Genomic DNA, 20,823 nt, shown 5'->3' with positions numbered 1-20,823 from the left:
TGTGCTCAATTGGATTCAGGTCTGGTGAATGGGCGGGCTAGTCCATAGCATCAATGCCTTCTTCTTGCAGGAACTGCTGACACACTCCAGCCACATGACGTCTAGCATTGTCTTGCATTAGGAGGAACCCAGGGCCAACCGCACCAGCATATGGTCTCACAAGGGGTCTGAGGATCTCATCTCGGTACCTAATGGCAGTCAGGTTACCTCTGGCGAGCACATGGAGGGCTGTGCGGCCCCCCAAAGAAATGCCACCCCACACCATGACTGCCCCACCGCCACACCGGTCATCCTGGAGGATGTTGCAGGCAGCAGAACGTTCTCTACGGCGTCTCCAGATTCTGTCACGTCTGTCACATGTGCTCAGTGTGAACCTGCTTTCATCTGTGAAGAGCACAGGGCGCCAGTGGCGAATTTGCCAATATTGGTGTTCTCTGGCAAATGCCAAACGTCCTGCACGGTGTTGGGCAGTAAGCACAACCCACACCTGTGGACGTCAGGCCATCATACCACCCTCATGAAGTCTGTTTCTGACCGTTTGAGCAGACACATGCACATTTGTGGCCTGCTGGAGGTCATTTTGCAGGGCTCTGGCAGTGCTCCTCCTGCTCCTCCTTGCACAAAGGTGGAGGTAGCGGTCCTGCTGCTGGGTTGTTGCCCTCCTACGGCCTCCTCCACATCTCCTGATGTACTGGCCTGTCTCCTGGTAGCGCCTCCATGCTCTGGACACTACGCTGACAGACACAGCAAACCTTCTTGCCACAACTCGCATTGATGTACCATCCTGGATGAGCTGCACTACCTGAGCCACTTGTGTGGGTTGTAGACTCCGTCTCATGCTACCACTAGAGTGAAAGCACCGCCAGCATTCAAAAGTGACCGAAACATCAGCCAGGAAGCATAGGAACTGAGAAGTGGTCTGTGGTCACCACCTGCAGAACCACTCCATTATTGGGGGTGTCTTGCTAATTGCCTATAATTTCCACCTGTTGTCTATTCCATTTGCACAACAGCATGTGAAATTTATTGTCAATCAGTGTCAATAAGTGGACAGTTTGATTTCACAGAAGTGGGATTGACTTGGAGTTACATTGTGTTTTTCTCTTTATTTTTTTGAGCAGTGTATATATATGTATATACAGACACTCAGCCCTCCGTATATATATATATATATATATATATATATATATATTTATATTATAAATGGTATAATTGCGTGATATGATAGAACCTTGCAAACTCACTCCCCCCGCCGCCCCAAAGATGAATGGTGTTGACCACTAAAGTTTCACCACACGCTCTACTACTTTGATTGGTGTAACTTTAGCTAGACAACACAAGTGTCTATCCACATAATGAAAAGGCACTGACAAAATAAAATTCAAGGAACTTATACTTGTCATTTGCATTGTGCATGATCATGAGCAAAGTCATTAACGCGTGCGGGCTACATCGAAGAAGATACCCTGGGTGCATCCCAATTATCACTCCTTTTCCCTGAAGTGTAGACTTGCACACTACTTCCAACTAATCTTAAAACATTGGAGGCTAGAGCAGGGTTTCCTAACAAAGTCCCCCTGTCGGTCTGGTTTCTTACCCTAGCACTTCATAGAGGAATTAAATAATCAAATCTTGATGATGAGTTGGTTATTTGAATCAGCTGTGTAGTCCTATGTCCAAGACTGAGTTTGGGGAACCCTGGGCTAGCGGGAGATTCTACCATTAATATTTCATATAAAAGTAATTTCCTTTCAAATCAAATCAAATCAATAATTTCCTTTCAAACACATAACTATAAAATCGAAAGGGCACAATTGCCAATGATAGGCTTTCAAAACACGAAGAAGATGCCAGATTCAACAAGCCATGCCACTGTTGTCGCAGAAGTTACAATGTAGAAGACAGAGGACAGGAGTTTCAAAGTCATTCCATGGAGGGACGATTTTTCTGCCTATTGTTATTTCCTTTGAAGTTGTGTCCAAATAAAAACTAGACAACTTGGTGAGGGGAGTTCCAAACTGATCAGTGACATTAATTCATCAATCAAGTAGTACAATCGGCCCTCCAACTCCAGACAATCGGCCCTCCACCTGTAGACACTCGGCCCTCCACAAGCAGACAATCGGCCCTCCACCTCCAGACAATCGGCCCTCCACCTCCAGACAATCGGCCCTCCACCTCCAGACAATCGGACATCCACCTCCAGACAATCGGACATCCACCTCCAGACAATCGGACATCCACCTCCAGACACTCGGCCCTCCACCTCCAGACAATCGGACATCCACCTCCAGACAATCGGCCCTCCACCTCCAGACAATCGGCCCTCCACCTGCAGACAATCGGCCCTCCACCTCCAGACAATCGGCCCTCCACCTCCAGGCCTTCGGCCCTCCACATGCAGACCCTCGGCCCTCCACCTGTGATACTCGGTCCTCCATATGCAGAGAATCGGCCCTCCACCTCCAGACAATCGGCCCTCCACCTCCAGACAATCGGCCCTCCACCTCCAGACACTCGGCCCTCCACCTCCAGACAATCGGCCCTCCACCTGCAGACACTCGGCCCTCCACAAGCAGACAATCGGCCCTCCACCTCCAGACAATCGGCCCTCCACCTCCAGACAATCAGACCTCCACATCTAGACAATCGGACCTCCACATCTAGACAATCGGCCCCCACCTCCAGACAATCGGCCCCCCACCTCCAGACAATCGGCCCTCCACCTCCAGACAATCGGCCCTCCACCTCCATACAATCGGCCCTCCACCTGCAGACAATCGGCCCTCCACCTCCAGACAATCGGCCCTCCACCTCCAGGCCTTCGGCCCTCCACATGCAGACACTCGGCCCTCCACCTATGATACTCGGCCCTCCACATGCAGAGAATCGGCCCTCCACCTCCAGAAACTCGGCCCTCCACCTCCAGACAATCGGCCCTCCACCTCCAGACAATCGGCCATCTACCCCCAGACAATCGGCCCTCCACCTCCAGGCCTTCGGCCCTCCACCTGCAGACACTCGGCCCTCCACAAGCAGACAATCGACCCTCCACCTCCAGACAATCGGCCCTCCACCTCCAGACAATCGGACCTCCACATCTAGACAATCGGCCCTCCACCTACAGACAATCGGCCACCCACCTCCAGACAATCGGCCACCTACCTCCAGACAATCGGTCCTCCACGTCCAGGCAATCGGCCCCCACCCTGCAGACAATCGGCCCTCCACTTCCAGACAATCGGCCCTGCACCTCCAGGCCATCGGCCCTCCACATGCAGACACTCGGCCCTCCACCTGTGATACTCGGCCCTCCACATGCAGAGAATCGGCCCTCCACCTCCAGACACTCGGCCCTCCACCTCCAGACAATCGGCCCTCCACCTCCAGACAATCGGCCACCCACCTCCAGAAAATCGGCCCTCCACCTCCAGACAATCGGCCCTCCACTTCCAAACAATCGGCCCTCCACCTCCAGACAATCCGCCCTCCACCTGCAGACACTCAGCCCTCCACAAGCAGACAATCGGCCCTCCACCTCCAGACAATCGGACCTCCACATCTAGACAATCGGCCCTCCATCTCCAGACAATCGGCCATCTACCTCCAGACAATCGGCCCCCCACCTCCAGACAATTGGCCCTCCACCTCCAGACAATCGGTCCCCCACCTCCAACCAATCGGCCCTCCACCTGCAGACAATCGGCCCTCCACCTCCAGACAATCGGCCCTCCACCTCCAGGCCTTCGGCCCTCCACATGCAGACACTCGGCCCTCCACCTGTGATACTCGGCTCTCCACATGCAGAGAATCGTCCCTCCACCTGCAGACACTCGGCCCTCCACAAGCAGACAATCGACCCTCCACCTCCAGACAATCGGCCCTCCACCTCCAGACAATCGGACCTCCACATCTAGACAATCGGCCCTCTACCTCCAGACAATCGGCCATCCACCTCCAGACAATCGGCCACCCACCTCCAGACAATCGGCCCCCCCACCTGCAGACAATCGGCCCTCCACTTCCAGACAATCGGCCCTCCACCTCCAGGCCATAGGCCCTCCACATGCAGACACTCGGCCCTCCACTTGTGATACTCGGCCCTCCACATGCAGAGAATCGGCCTTCCACCTCCAGACACTCGGCCCTCCACCTCCAGACAATCGGCCCTCCACATGCAGACACTCGACCCTCCACCTGCAGACACTCGGCCCTCCACCTGCAGACACTCGGCCCTCCACAAGCAGACAATCGGCCCTCCACCTGCAGACAATCGGCCCTCCACCTGCAGACAATCGTCCCTCCACCTGCAGACACTCGGCCCTCCACATGCAGACACTCGGCCCTCCACATGCAGACACTTGGCCCTCCACATGCAGACACTTGGCCCTCCCGCTATGACACTCGGCCCTCCTGCTATGACACTCGGCCCTCCCGCTATGACACTCGGCCCTCCAAATGCAGACACTCTAGCCTGGTTCCTCTCTAGGTTTCTTCCTAGGTTTTGGCCTTTCTAGGGAGTTTTTCCTAGCCACCGTGCTTCTTCACCTGCATTGCTTGCTGTTTGGGGTTTTAGGCTGGGTTTCTGTACAGCACTTTGAGATATCAGCTGATGTACGAAGGGCTATATAAAATAAATTTGATTGATTGATTGACCTGTGACACTCGGCCCTCCACATGCAGACACTCGGCCCTCCACCTGTGACACTCGGCCCTCCGCATGCAGACACTCGGCCCTCCAAATGCAGACACTCGGGCCTCCCGCTATGACACTCGGGCCTCCCGCTATGACACTCGGCCCTCCTGCTATGACACTCGGCCCTCCCGCTATGACACTCGGCCCTCCACCTGTGACACTCGGCCCTCCACATGCAGACACTCGACCCTCCACCTGTGACACTCGGCCCTCCAAATGCAGACACTCGGCCCTCCCGCTATGACACTCGGGCCTCCCGCTATGACACTCGGCCCTCCTGCTATGACACTCGGCCCTCCCGCTATGACACTCGGCCCTCCACCTGTGACACTCGGCCCTCCACATGCAGACACTCGGCCCTCCACCTGTGACACTCGGCCCTCCGCATGCAGACACTCGGCAATCCAAATGCAGACACTCGGGCCTCCCGCTATGACACTCGGGCCTCCCGCTATGACACTCGGCCCTCCTGCTATGACACTCGGCCCTCCCGCTATGACACTCGGCCCTCCACCTGTGACACTCGGCCCTCCACATGCAGACACTCGGCCCTCCACCTGTGACACTCGGCCCTCCGCATGCAGACACTCGGCCCTCCAAATGCAGACACTCGGGCCTCCCGCTATGACACTCGGGCCTCCCGCTATGACACTCGGCCCTCCTGCTATGACACTCGGCCCTCCCGCTATGACACTCGGCCCTCCACCCGTGACACTCGGCCCTCCACATGCAGACACTCGGCAATCCAAATGCAGACACTCGGGCCTCCCGCTATGACACTCGGGCCTCCCGCTATGACACTCGGCCCTCCCGCTATGACACTCGGCCCTCCACCTGTGACACTCGGCCCTCCACATGCAGACACTCGGCCCTCCACCTGTGACACTCGGCCCTCCGCATGCAGACACTCGGCCCTCCAAATGCAGACACTCGGGCCTCCCGCTATGACACTCGGGCCTCCCGCTATGACACTCGGCCCTCCTGCTATGACACTCGGCCCTCCCGCTATGACACTCGGCCCTCCACCCGTGACACTCGGCCCTCCACATGCAGACACTCGGCCCTCCACCTGTGACACTCGGCCCTCCGCATGCAGACACTCGGCCCTCCAAATGCAGACACTCGAGCCTCCCGCTATGACACTCGGGCCTCCCGCTATGACACTCGGGCCTCCCGCTATGACACTCGGGCCTCCCACTATGACACTCGGGCCTCCACATACAGGCACTCAGGCCTCCCGCTATGACACTCGGGCCTCCACATTCAGACACTCGGCCCTCCCGCTATGACACTCGGCCCTCCACATGCAGACACTCGGCCCTCCACCTGTGACACTCGGCCCTCCACATGCAGACACTCGGGCCTCCCGCTATGACACTCGAGCCTCCTGACACAGAAAAACAGTGGTGCTCCTGACCTGATTAGAATACCCCTGCTCTATGTTTTATAAACACGTCGTTATTGGTGGGAAAGAAAATGTTTTCTTTTTTGACTGCCATGTCAGGACTCTGTCTGAGAGAACTAATATAGGGTGATGGAGAGGAGTATTTCATGTTTGTTTACGTGTGTGTGTGTGTTTACGTGTGTGTGTGTGTGTAGGTGATTCTGAGGACATCAAGAAATAGGTAAACAAATATACCACTTATCTACTTTTAACACCTTGGTTTACTCACTGTGTGTGTGTGTGTGTTCTCCATTTTAAGAGTTCAAACACTCTCGCCTTGAATCACTCTCTTCCTGAGAATTTCCATGTTCAAGAAATGTATATCTCCCTCTCTTTTGACAACCGTAGAAAAACACCTCAAACACCGCAAACAGCATCCTGTTCCCTCTATAGCCAACTACTTCAGACCAGTGCCCGTAGGGAAACCCGTAGGGTTCTGGTCCAAAGTAGGGGGCACTGTAGAGGGAATAGCATTTGGGAGGCATTCTCCAGTCTATCAATCCAGTGTTTCTGGGGACTGAAAACCTGATTGATCCTGTATCTCTGCAGGTTTTATTTAAAAAGGGGTTGGGGGGGGGGGGGGGGGGGTTGGAGCTTTATCTCTGGACCGTGTAATAGAAGCTGAAAAATTTCACTTGTTCAATACTCTGAGATACTCTTCTCCTCTCTCCCTGTCCTTTGTCTCCTTTCTTCCCGGGCAGCCAGACTGAGTTAGTGATGTCACAGTAGAGTCTGCGTCCCAAATGGCACCTTATTCTCCATATAGTGAACAACATTTCACCAGGGCCCACATGGCTCTTGTTAAAAGTAATTCACTATGTTAAGGAATAGGGTGACATTTTTGGACTTAAGCTAGGAGTTTAAAGGGTTTTCTAGCTTTTTCATCTGTGGAAAAAGGTTGCCGTAGATGTAAAATTACCCCCTCTAAGGTTATTACCTGAATCCCTCAAAGATTCATTACCCCCTTTAAGGTTATTACCTGAATCCCTCAAAAATGCATTACCCCCTTTAAGGTTATTACCTGAATCCCTCAAAGATTCATTACCCCCTTTAAGGTTATTACCTGAATCCCTCAAAGATTCATTACCCCCTTTAAGGTTATTACCTGAATCTCTCAAAGATTCATTACCCCCTTTAAGGTTATTACCTGAATCCCTCAAAGATTCATTACCCCCTCTAAGGTTATTTCCTGAATTTTTCAAAACCTTTGCTGTGTAGAGACAAAACTAGTGACCCTACTGAGTGGGAACAGTTTCTCTTGTTTTAGAAGCAGAAATTGCTATTTCATTCTTATACTCTGTGTTTTTACTCTGGGTGACATTTTCTACGTGGCATTTTGAGAGAAAAAAGGACGGCAACAGCTTTTGATTTTAGGAGTCTTTAAGTTCCAGGCATATTATACTATTCATTCATTCCAACACTTCTTCCTCAGATTGAACACAAATGTTTTCCATTTTTGGTGAGTCAACCATTATGAATTACTTCTACCATATCCAAAGGAAAACAGCAGACATCCAAAACTGAAGTTGAAAAGGACATGTAAATATGTCTTTGGCAGTAGCAGGCAGGCCTGAGCATGTAAGCAGATTTTAGTCATGGATCTTGTTCTGGAAGCAGCTTTGCCCCAAAAGCAAAAAATATTTGTTTGGTTGCTTCATTGGTGAGTTATTTATGGTGTCGTTAGATACTGTTGTTATAACAACCTACCTGTTATTTATGGTCTCATTATATACTGTTGTCATAACAACCAACCTGTTATTTATGGTCTCATTAGATACTGTTGTTATAACAACCTAGCTGTTATTTATGGTCTCATTATATACTGTTGTTATAACAACCTAGCTGTTATTTATGGTCTCATTAGATACTGCTGTTATAACAACCTACCTGTTATTTATGGTCTCATTATATACTGTTGTCATAACAACCTACCTGTTATTTATGGTGTCGTTAGATACTGTTGTTATAACAACCTACCTGTCATTTATGGTCTCATTAGATACTGTTGTTATAACAACCTACCTGTTATTTATGGTCTCATTATATACTGTTGTCATAACAACCTACCTGTTATTTATGGTGTCGTTAGATACTGTTGTTATAACAACCTACCTGTTATTTATGGTCTCATTAGATACTGTTGTTATAGCAACCTACCTGTTATTTATGGTCTCATTAGATACTGTTGTTATAACAACCTACCTGTCATTTATGGTCTCATTAGATACTGTTGTTATAACAACCTACCTGTTATTTATGGTCTCATTATATACTGTTGTCATAACAACCTACCTGTTATTTATGGTGTCGTTAGATACTGTTGTTATAACAACCTACCTGTTATTTATGGTCTCATTAGATACTGTTGTTATAGCAACCTACCTGATATTTATGGTCTCATTAGATACTGTTGTTATAAAAACCTAGCTGTTATTTATGGTCTCATTATATACTGTTGTCATAACAACCTACCTGTTATTTATGGTCTTTATATACTGTTGTTATAGCAACCTACCTGTTATTTATTTTTTCATTAGATACTGTTGTTATAACAACCTAGCTGTTATTTAAGGTCTCATTCTATACTGTTGTCATAACAACCTACCTGTATTTATGGTCTCATTAGATACTGTTGTTATAACAACCTACCTGTTATTTATGGTCTCATTAGATACTGTTGTTATAGCAACCTACCTGTTATTTATGGTCTCATTAGATACTGTTGTTATAACAACCTACCTGTTATTTATGGTCTTTATATACTGTTGTTATAGCAACCTACCTGTTATTTATTTTCTCATTAGATACTGTTGTTATAACAACCTAGCTGTTATTCATGGTCTCATTCTATACTGTTGTCATAACAACCTACCTGTATTTATGGTCTCATTAGATACTGTTGTTATAACAACCTACCTGTTATTTATGGACTTTATATACTGTTGTTATAGCAACCTACCTGTTATTTATTTTCTCATTAGATACTGCTGTTATAACAACCTACCTGTTATTTATGGTCTCATTAGATACTGTTGTTATAGCAACCTACCTGTTATTTATGGTCTCATTATATACTGTTGTCATAACAACCTACCTGTTATTTATAGTCTCATTAGATACTGTTGTTATAACAACCTAGCTGTTATTTATGGTCTCATTATATACTGTTGTTATAACAACCTAGCTGTTATTTATGGTCTCATTATATACTGTTGTCATAACAACCTATCTGTTATTTATGGTCTCATTATATACTGTTGTCATAACAACCTAGCTGTTATTTATGGTCTCATTATATACTGTTGTTATAACAACCTATCTGTTATTTATGGTCTCATTATACACTGTTGTCATAACAACCTACCTGTTATTTATGGTCTCATTATATACTGTTGTCATAACAACCTACCTGTTATTTATGGTCTCATTAGATACTGTTGTTATAACAACCTAGCTGTTATTTATGGTCTCATTATATACTGTTGTTATAACAACCTAGCTGTTATTTATGGTCTCATTATATACTGTTGTTATAACAACCTACCTGTTATTTATGGTCTCATTAGATACTGTTGTTATAACAACCTACCTGTTATTTATGGTCTCATTATATACTGTTGTCATAACAACCTACCTGTTATTTATGGTCTCATTAGATACTGTTGTTATAACAACCTAGCTGTTATTTATGGTCTCATTATATACTGTTGTTATAACAACCTAGCTGTTATTTATGGTCTCATTATATACTGTTGTCATAACAACCTACCTGTTATTTATGGTCTCATTAGATACTGTTGTTATAACAACCTACCTGTTATTTATGGTCTCATTAGATACTGTTGTTATAACAACCTACCTGTTATTTATGGTCTCATTATATACTGTTGTCATAACAACCTACCTGTTATTTATGGTCTCATTATATACTGTTGTCATAACAACCTACCTGTTATTTATGGTCTCATTAGATACTGTTGTTATAACAACCTACCTGTTATTTATGGTCTCATTAGATACTGTTGTCATAACAACCTACCTGTTATTTATGGTCTCATTAGATACTGTTGTTATAACAACCTACCTGTTATTTATGGTCTCATTATATACTGTTGTTATAACAACCTACCTGTTATTCATGGTCTCATTATATACTGTTGTCATAACAACCTACCTGTTATTTCTGGTCTCATTAGATACTGTTGTCATAACAACCTACCTGTTATTTATGGTCTCATTAGATACTGTTGTTATAACAACCTACCTGTTATTTATGGTCTCATTAGATACTGTTGTTATAACAACCTACCTGTTATTTATGGTCTCATTAGATACTGTTGTTATAACAACCTACCTGTTATTTATGGTCTCATTATATACTGTTGTTATAACAACCTACCTGTTATTTATGGTCTCATTATATACTGTTGTTATAACAACCTACCTGTTATTTATGGTCTCATTATATACTGTTGTTATAACAACCTACCTGTTATTTATGGTCTCATTATATACTGTTGTCATAACAACATACCTGTTATTTATGGTCTCATTAGATACTGTTGTTATAACAACCTACCTGTTATTTATGGTCTCATTAGATACTGTTGTTATAGCAACCTACCTGTTATTTATGGTCTCATTAGATACTGTTGTTATAACAACCTACCTGTTATTTATGGTCTCATTAGATACTGTTGTTATAACAACCTACCTGTTATTTATGGTGTCATTAGATACTGTTGTTATAACAACCTACCTGTTATTTATGGTCTCATTAGATACTGTTGTCATAACAACCTACCTGTTATTTATGGTCTCATTAGATACTGTTGTTATAACAACCTACCTGTTATTTATGGTCTCATTATATACTGTTGTTATAACAACCTATCTGTTATTTATGGTCTCATTAGATACTGTTGTTATAACAACCTACCTGTTATTTATGGTCTTTATATACTGTTGTTATAGCAACCTACCTGTTATTTATGGTCTCATTATATACTGTTGTCATAACAACCTACCTGTTATTTATGGTGTCGTTAGATACTGTTGTCATAACAACCTACCTGTTATTTATGGTCTCATTAGATACTGTTGTTATAACAACCTACCTGTTATTTATGGTCTCATTAGATACTGTTGTTATAACAACCTACCTGTTATTTATGGTCTCATTATATACTGTTGTCATAACAACCTACCTGTTATTTATGGTCTCATTAGATACTGTTGTTATAACAACCTACCTGTTATTTATGGTCTCATTAGATACTGTTGTTATAACAACCTAGCTGTTATTTATGGTCTCATTATATACTGTTGTTATAACAACCTACCTGTTATTTATGGTCTCATTAGATACTGTTGTTATAACAACCTACCTGTTATTTATGGTCTCATTATATACTGTTGTCATAACAACCTACCTGTTATTTATGGTGTCGTTAGATACTGTTGTCATAACAACCTACCTGTTATTTATGGTCTCATTAGATACTGTTGTTATAACAACCTACCTGTTATTTATGGTCTCATTAGATACTGTTGTTATAACAACCTACCTGTTATTTATGGTCTCATTATATACTGTTGTCATAACAACCTACCTGTTATTTATGGTCTCATTAGATACTGTTGTTATAACAACCTACCTGTTATTTATGGTCTCATTAGATACTGTTGTTATAACAACCTAGCTGTTATTTATGGTCTCATTATATACTGTTGTTATAACAACCTACCTGTTATTTATGGTCTCATTAGATACTGTTGTTATAACAACCTATCTGTTATTTATGGTCTCATTATATACTGTTGTTATAACAACCTACCTGTTATTTATGGTCTCATTAGATACTGTTGTCATAACAACCTACCTGTTATTTATGGTCTCATTATATACTGTTGTTATAACAACCTACCTGTTATTTATGGTCTCATTAGATACTGTTGTCATAACAACCTACCTGTTATTTATGGTCTCATTATATACTGTTGTTATAACAACCTACCTGTTATTTATGGTCTCATTAGATACTGTTGTTATAACAACCTACCTGTTATTTATGGTCTCATTATATACTGTTGTTATAACAACCTACCTGTTATTTATGGTCTCATTAGATACTGTTGTCATAACAACCTACCTGTTATTTATGGTCTCATTAGATACTGTTGTTATAACAACCTACCTGTTATTTATGGTCTCATTAGATACTGTTGTTATAACAACCTAGCTGTTATTTATGGTCTCATTATATACTGTTGTCATAACAACCTACCTGTTATTTATGGTCTTTAGATACTGTTGTTATAACAACCTACCTGTTATTTATGGTCTCATTAGATACTGTTGTCATAACAACCTACCTGTTATTTATGGTCTCATTAGATACTGTTGTCATAACAACCTACCTGTTATTTATGGTCTCATTAGATACTGTTGTCATAACAACCTACCTGTTATTTATGGTCTCATTAGATACTGTTGTCATAACAACCTACCTGTTATTTATGGTCTCATTAGATACTGTTGTCATAACAACCTAGCTGTTATTTATGGTCTCATTAGATACTGTTGTCATAACAACCTACCTGTTATTTATGGTCTCATTATATACTGTTGTTATAACAACCTACCTGTTATTTATGGTCTCATTATATACTGTTGTCATAACAACCTAGCTGTTATTTATGGTCTCATTAGATACTGTTGTCATAACAACCTACCTGTTATTTATGGTCTCATTAGATACTGTTGTCATAACAACCTATCTGTTATTTATGGTCTCAATAGATACTGTTGTCATAACAACCTAGCTGTTATTTATGGTCTCATTAGATACTGTTGTCATAACAACCTACCTGTTATTTATGGTGTCGTTAGATACTGTTGTTATAACAACCTACTTGTTATTTATGGTCTTTAGATACTGTTGTCATAACAACCTACCTGTTATTTATGGTCTCATTAGATACTGTTGTCATAACAACCTACCTGTTATTTATGGTCTCATTAGATACTGTTGTTATAACAACCTACCTGTTATTTATGGTCTCATTAGATACTGTTGTCATAACAACCTACCTGTTATTTATGGTCTCTTTAGATACTGTTGTCATAACAACCTACCTGTTATTAATGGTCTCATTAGATACTGTTGTCATAACAACCTACCTGTTATTTATGGTCTCATTAGATACTGTTGTTATAACAACCTACCTGTTATTTATGGTCTCATTAGATACTGTTGTCATAACAACCTACCTGTTATTTATGGTCTCATTAGATACTGTTGTCATAACAACCTACCTGTTATTTAAGGTCTCATTAGATACTGTTGTCATAACAACCTACCTGTTATTTATGGTCTCATTAGATACTGTTGTCATAACAACCTATATGTTATTTATGGTCTCATTATATACTGTTGTCATAACAACCTACCTGTTATTTATGGTCTCATTAGATACTGTTGTCATAACAACCTAGCTGTTATTTATGGTCTCATTAGATACTGTTGTCATAACAACCTACCTGTTATTTATGGTCTCATTAGATACTGTTGTCATAACAACCTATCTGTTATTTATGGTCTCATTATATACTGTTGTCATAACAACCTAGCTGTTATTTATGGTCTCATTAGATACTGTTGTCATAACAACCTACCTGTTATTTATGGTCTCATTAGATACTGTTGTTATAACAACCTACCTGTTATTTATGGTCTCATTATATACTGTTGTCATAACAACCTACCTTTTATTTATGGTGTCGTTAGATACTGTTGTTATAACAACCTACCTGTTATTTATGGTCTTTAGATACTGTTGTCATAACAACCTACCTGTTATTTATGGTCTCATTATATACTGTTGTCATAACAACCTACCTGTTATTTATGGTCTCATTAGATACTGTTGTTATAACAACCTACCTGTTATTTATGGTCTCATTAGATACTGTTGTCATAACAACCTACCTGTTATTTATGGTCTCATTAGATACTGTTGTCATAACAACCTACCTGTTATTTATGGTCTTTAGATACTGTTGTTATAACAACCTACCTGTTATTTATGGTCTCATTAGATACTGTTGTCATAACAACCTACCTGTTATTTATGGTCTCATTAGATACTGTTGTCATAACAACCTACCTGTTATTTATGGTCTCATTAGATACTGTTGTCATAACAACCTACCTGTTATTTATGGTCTCATTATATACTGTTGTCATAACAACCTACCTGTTATTTATGGTCTCATTAGATACTGTTGTTATAACCACCTACCTGTTATTTATGGTCTCATTAGATACTGTTGTCATAACAACCTACCTGTTATTTATGGTCTCATTAGATACTGTTGTCATAACAACCTACCTGTTATTTATGGTCTTTAGATACTGTTGTTATAACAACCTACCTGTTATTTATGGTCTCATTAGATACTGTTGTCATAACAACCTACCTGTTATTTATGGTCTCATTAGATACTGTTGTCATAACAACCTACCTGTTATTTATGGTCTCATTAGATACTGTTGTCATAACAACCTACCTGTTATTTATGGTCATTAGATACTGTTGTTATAACAACCTACCTGTTATTTATGGTCTCATTAGATACTGTTGTCATAACAACCTACCTGTTATTTATGGTCTCATTAGATACTGTTGTCATAACAACCTACCTGTTATTTATGGTCTCATTAGATACTGTTGTCATAACAACCTACCTGTTATTTATGGTCTCATTAGATACTGTTGTTATAACAACCTACCTGTTATTTATGGTCTCATTATATACTGTTGTCATAACAACCTACCTGTTATTTATGGTCTCATTATATACTGTTGTTATAACAACCTATCTGTTATTTATGGTCTCATTAGATACTGTTGTCATAACAACCTATCTGTTATTTATGGTCTCATTAGATACTGTTGTTATAACAACCTATCTGTTATTTATGGTCTCATTAGATACTGTTGTCATAACAACCTATCTGTTATTTATGGTCTCATTAGATACTGTTGTCATAACAACCTCTCTGTTATTTATGGTCTCATTAGATACTGTTGTTATAACAACCTATCTGTTATTTATGGTCTCATTAGATACTGTTGTCATAACAACCTATCTGTTATTTATGGTCTCATTAGATACTGTTGTCATAACAACCTACCTGTTGTCATGGCCTCACCACAACGCTTTAAAGTGGTGACTCTTACTAATTAGTGGAAGAATGAATTAGAATGTATCGCCTCGGAATTTTTGTGTTTAAAAAGTCTATAAATATTCATCTTAATAAGAATTATATTATGGAAAATGTATTACACGTTGTACTTTATGTATGTTGTATGCTAGCAGCATGTATAAGACTGTTAAGTGCATTTTATGGATAGATTACAGAAATCGTTCTAAACTTTTGTTGGCTTCAGAGGGATATTCTGGAACATCACCATATTATACGTGTTAGATATGAGGGTATTACCTGGAATAACCCCCCAAAAACCCCACCATTTTACTGTAACAGGATTTGAGATTGTCATTGGATTTGTTTCTTCTTTTCGATAGCAGTATGTATGTTATGTTGTTATGCTGATACATTTTTTTTTACAGTGATCTATGACTCATGAAAAACTGTTTCCGGATTCTTGATAGAGCCATTACCCCTTGATATGATTGTATTGGCTGGGCCTGCATCCCAAATGGCACCGTATCTCCTACATAGTGCACTATTTTTGACCATAGACCTAAGTGCCCTTGTAAGGAATAGGATGCCATATGGGAGGAAGCCTGGCTGTGATGTTTTGATTTTGTCTATAAAACACACATTAGTTGGTTTTTGCAATCTGCTCATCTCAGGTGATCCTTCCCCTGGTAATTACAGAAAAAGGGTCTCCCTCTGAACCCCATATAAATTACCAGTCAAATGTTTGGACAAACCTATTCATTCCAGAGCTTTTGTTTTTTTTACTATTCTCTAGAATAACAGTGGACACATCAATACTATGAAATAACACATGAAATCAAGTAGTACCTAAACAAGTGTTAAACAAATCGAAATATATTTTATATTTGCGATTCTTCAAAGTAGCCACCCTTTGCCTTGATGACAGCTTTGCACACTCTTGGCATTCTCTCAACCAGCTTCACGAGGTAGTCACCTGGAATGCATTTTGATTAAAGTTAATTTGTGGAATTTCTTTCCTTTTTAATGCATTTAAGCCAATCAGTTGTGTTGTGACAAGGTGGGGTGGTATACAGAAGATAGCCCTATTTGGTAAAATACATATTATGGCAAGAACAGCTCAAATAAGCAAAGAGAAACGACAGTCCTTCATTACTTTAAGACATGAATGTCGGTCAATACAGATTTCTTCAAGTGCAGTAGCAAAAATATTCAAGTGCTATGACGAAACAGGCTCTCATGAGGACCTGCCACAGGAAAGGAAGACCCAGAGTTACATCTGCTGCAGAGGATACGTTCATTAGAGTTAACTGCACCTCAAATTGCAGCCCAAATAAATGCTTCACAGAGTTCAAGTAACAGACACATCTCAATATCAGACTGCGTAAATCAGGACTTCTTGGTCGAATTGCTGCAACGAAACCACTACTAAAGGACACCAATAACAAGAAAATACTTGCTTGGGCCAAGAAACACAAGCGATGGACATTAGACTGGAGGAAATCTGTCCTTTGTGTTGATGATTCCAAATCTGAGATATTTGGTCCCAACCGGCGTGTCTTTGTGAGAAGCAGAGTAGGTGAACAGATTATCTCCGCATGTGTGGTTCCCACCATGAAGCATGGAGGAGGTGGCGTGATGGTGTGAGGGTGCTTTGCCGGTGACACTGTCTGTGATTTATTTATAATTCAAGGCACACTTAACCAGCATGGCTACCACAGCATTCTACAGCGAAACGCCATCCCATCTGGTTTGCGCTTAGTGCGACTATCACTTGTTTTTCAACAGGACAATGACCCAAAACACACCTCCAGGCTGTGTAAGGGCTATTTGACCAATAAGGAGAGTGATGGAGTGTTGCATCAGATGATCTGCCCTCCACAATCACCCGAACTCATCCCGATTGAGATGGTTTGGGATGAGTTGGCCCGCAGAGTGAAGGATTTGTTTTTTCTAATTGTGTTGTGTTGTAATAAAGGTGTTGCTGTCCTGGTGCTCTGTGGGGTCTGTTGGTGATGGTGAACAGAGCCCCAGGACCAGCTTGCTTAAGGGGTTCATCTCTCTGTAGTTGATGGATTTGTTATGGAAGGTTTGGAAATCACTTTCTTTTAGGTGGCTGTAGAATTTAATGGCTCTTCTCTGTATTTTGATAATTAGTGTTTATCAGCCTAATTCTGCTCTGCATGCATTATTTGGTGTTTGACGTTGTACACAGAGGATATTCTCAATTCTCAATTTGCATGCAGTCTCAATTTGGTGTTTGTCCCATTTTCTGAATTCTTGGTTGGTGAGTGGACCCCAGACCTCACAACCATAAAGGGCTATGGGTTCTGCAACTGATTCAAGCATTTTTAGCCAGATCCTAATTGGTATGTTGAATTTTATGTTCCTTTTGGTGGCATAGAATGCCCTTATTGCCTTGTCTCTTAGATCGTTCACAGCTTTGTGGAAGTTTGTGGCGCTGATGTTTAGGCCAAGGTATGTATAGTTTTTTGTGTGCTCTATGGCAACAGTGTCTAGATGGAATTTGTATTTGTGGTCCTGGTGACTGGAACTTTTTTGAAACACCATTATTTTTGTCTTACTGAGATTTACTGTCAGGGCCCACTTCTGGCAGAATCTGTGCAGAAGATCTAGGTGCTGCTGTAGGCCCTCCTTTGTTGAGGACAGAAGCACCAGATCATCAGCAAACAGTAGACATTTGACTTCAGATTCTAGTAGGGTGAGGCCGGGTGCTGCAGACTGTTCTAGTGCTCTCACCAATTTGTTGGTATATATGTTGAAGAGGGTGGGGCTTAAGATGCATCCCTGTCTCACCCCACGGACCTGTGGGAAGAAATGTGTGTTTTTTTTGCCAATTTTAACTGCCCACTTTTTGTTTGTGTACATGGATTTTATAATGTCCTATGTTTTTCCCCCCAACACCACTTTCCATCAATGTGTATAGCAGACCCTCATGACAAATTTTGTCAAAGGCTTTTTTTTAAAATCAACTAGGCATGAGACGACTTTGCCTTTGTTTTGGTTTGTTTGTTTGTCAATTAGGGTGTGCAGGGTGAATACGTGGTCTGTCGTACGATAATTTGGTAAAAAGACAATTTGACATTTGCTCAGTACATTGTTTTCACTGAGGAAATGTACAAGTCTGCTGTTAATGATAATGCAGAGGATTTTTCCCAAGGTTACTGTTGACGCATATCCCATGGTAGTTATTGGGGTCAAATTTGTCTCCTTTTTTGTGTCCTTGGTTCCAAATATTGGGGAAGATGCCAGAGCTAAGGATTATGTTAAAAAGTTTTAGTATAGCCAATTGGAATTTGATGTCTGTATATTTTATCATTTCATTGAGGATTACATCAACACCACATGCCTTTTGGGGTTAGACAGTTTTTATTTTGTCCTGTAGTTCATTCAAGGTAATTGGAGAATCCAGTGGGTTCTGGTAGTCTTTAATAGTTGATTCTAAGATTTGTATTTGATCATGTATATGTTTTTGCTGTTTGTTCTTTGTTATAGAGCCAAAAATATTGGAGAAGTGGTTTACCCATACATCTCCATTTGGGTAGATAATTATTTGTGTTGTTGTTTGTTTAGTGTTTTCCTATTTTCCCGGAAGTGGTTAGAGTCTATAGATTCTTCAATTAAATTAAGCTGATTTCTGATGTGCTGTTCATTCTTTTTCCGTAGTGTATTTCTGTATTGTTTTAGTGATTCACCATAGTGAAGGCGTAGAGTCAGGTTTTCTGGGTCTCCATGTTTTTTGTTGGACAAGTTTCTCAACTTCTTTCTTAAGTTTTTGCATTCTTTATCAAACCATTTGTCATTATTGTTCATTTTCTTCGGTTTTCTGTTTGAAATTTTTAGATTTGATAGGGAAGCTGAGAGGACAAATATACTGTTAAGATTTTCTACTGTCAAGTTTACACCTTCACTATTACAGTGGAACGTTTTGTCCAGGAAGTTGTCTAAGAGGGATTGGTATTTGTTGTTGCCTAACTGTTTTTTGGTAGGTTTCCACGTTACATTCCTTCCATCTAAAGCATTTCTTAATGTTACTCAGTTCCTTTGGCTTTGATGCCTCATAATTGAGTATTGCTCTGTTCAAGAAGACTGTGATTTTGCTGTGATCTGATAAGAGTGTCAGTGGGCTGACTGTGAACGCTCTGAAAGACTAGGTTGATATCAGTGATAAGCTATAGGTGTACCTACCATAGGAGTCCCCTCGAAGCCTACCATTGACTATGTATGTAACGGATGTGAAACGGCTAGCTCAGTTAGCGGTGGTGCAGCGCTAAACAGCGTTTCAATCGGTGACGTCACTTGCTCTGAGACCTTGAAGTAGTAGTTCCCCTTGCTCTGCTAGGGCCGCGGCTTTTGTGGATCGATGGGTAACGATGCTTCGTGGGTGACTGTTGTTGATGTGTGCAGAGGGTCCCTGGTTCACACCCGGGTATGGGAGAGGGGACGGTCTAAAGTTATACTGTTACATTGATGCTGTTGACCCGGATCACTGGTTGCTGCGGAAAAGGAGGAGGTCAAAAGGGGGGTGAGTGTAACGGATGTGAAATGGCTAGCTTAGTTAGCGGTGGTGCGCACTAAATAGCGTTTTAATCAGTGACGTCACTTGCTCTGAGACCTTGAAGTAGTTGTTCCCCTTGCTCTGCAAGGGCCGCGGCTTTTGTGGAGCGATGGGTAACGATGCTTCGTGGGTGTCAGTTGTTGATGTGTGTAGAGGGTCCCTGGTTCGCGCCCAGGTATGGGCGAGGGGACGGTCTAAAGTTATACTGTTACATGTACATACCCAGCGTGCGACAGAGCTGCAGGAGTTGTGACCTGTTTTTGTTGGTTGTGTTGTCATACTGTAGTTGTGCCTAGCGGGGCATATGGGGGAGGGAATGCTGTCACCTCCAGGCAGGTGTTTGTCCCCCTGTGTGTTGAGGGTGTCAGGTTCTTGTCCGGTTCTGGCATTTAGGTCGCCACAAACTAGTACATGTCCCTGGGCCTGGAAATTATTGATTTCCCCCTCCAGGATGAAGAAGCTGTCTTCATTAAAGTATGGGGATTTTAGTGGGGCGATATAGGTAGCACACAGGAGGACATTTTCCTCTGTTAAGATCATTTCCTCTGCAAATGTAAAATGTTCCTCTTTTGATTAATTTAATGGAGTGAGTTAGGTCTGCACTATACCAAATTAGCATACCCCCTGAGTCCCTTCCCTGTTTCACACCTGGTAGTTTGGTAGATGGGACTACCAGCTCTCTGTAACCTAGAGGGCAACCAGTGGGTCCGTCTCCTCTATACCAGGATATCAATGTCTGTATTTACGATTTCTTTGAGTCCAGGTTCCTGCAATATAGGCCAAAGGCAGATGACCTCAGGCCTTGGATATTCCAGGATGAGATGGAACACAAATCTTGTACTATAGTATCTAGTGTTGTTTTCTGTGTGGTTTAGGCCCCAGACCATCACAGTAG

General features: G+C 42.2%; 1 protein-coding gene across 1 annotated transcript; it reads left to right on the top strand.

The window, feature by feature from the left end:
- The first annotated feature begins 220 nt into the window (after positions 1–220).
- On the top strand, positions 221–4,057 carry LOC139412695 (basic proline-rich protein-like). Its single transcript, XM_071159356.1, has 2 exons — positions 221–522; positions 2,119–4,057. Exons 1-2 carry the CDS (start codon positions 221–223, stop codon positions 4,055–4,057), a joined length of 2,241 nt encoding a protein of 746 aa, XP_071015457.1.
- The last annotated feature ends 16,766 nt before the right edge of the window (positions 4,058–20,823 follow it).

This window comes from Oncorhynchus clarkii, chromosome 7, assembly GCF_045791955.1.
Source record: "Oncorhynchus clarkii lewisi isolate Uvic-CL-2024 chromosome 7, UVic_Ocla_1.0, whole genome shotgun sequence".
Classification (NCBI taxonomy): Eukaryota; Metazoa; Chordata; class Actinopteri; order Salmoniformes; family Salmonidae; genus Oncorhynchus; species Oncorhynchus clarkii.
This window is presented reverse-complemented; position numbering and strand designations above follow the sequence as displayed.

Bases quoted from the DNA above. Each gene is read 5' to 3' on its own strand.
- LOC139412695 (XM_071159356.1), top strand. From the start codon at position 221: ATGGAGGGCTGTGCGGCCCCCCAAAGAAATGCCACCCCACACCATGAC. The intron at 523-2,118 runs GTCTGTTTCTGA...CTCCACAAGCAG, and splicing joins CATCATACCACCCTCATGAA to ACAATCGGCCCTCCACCTCC.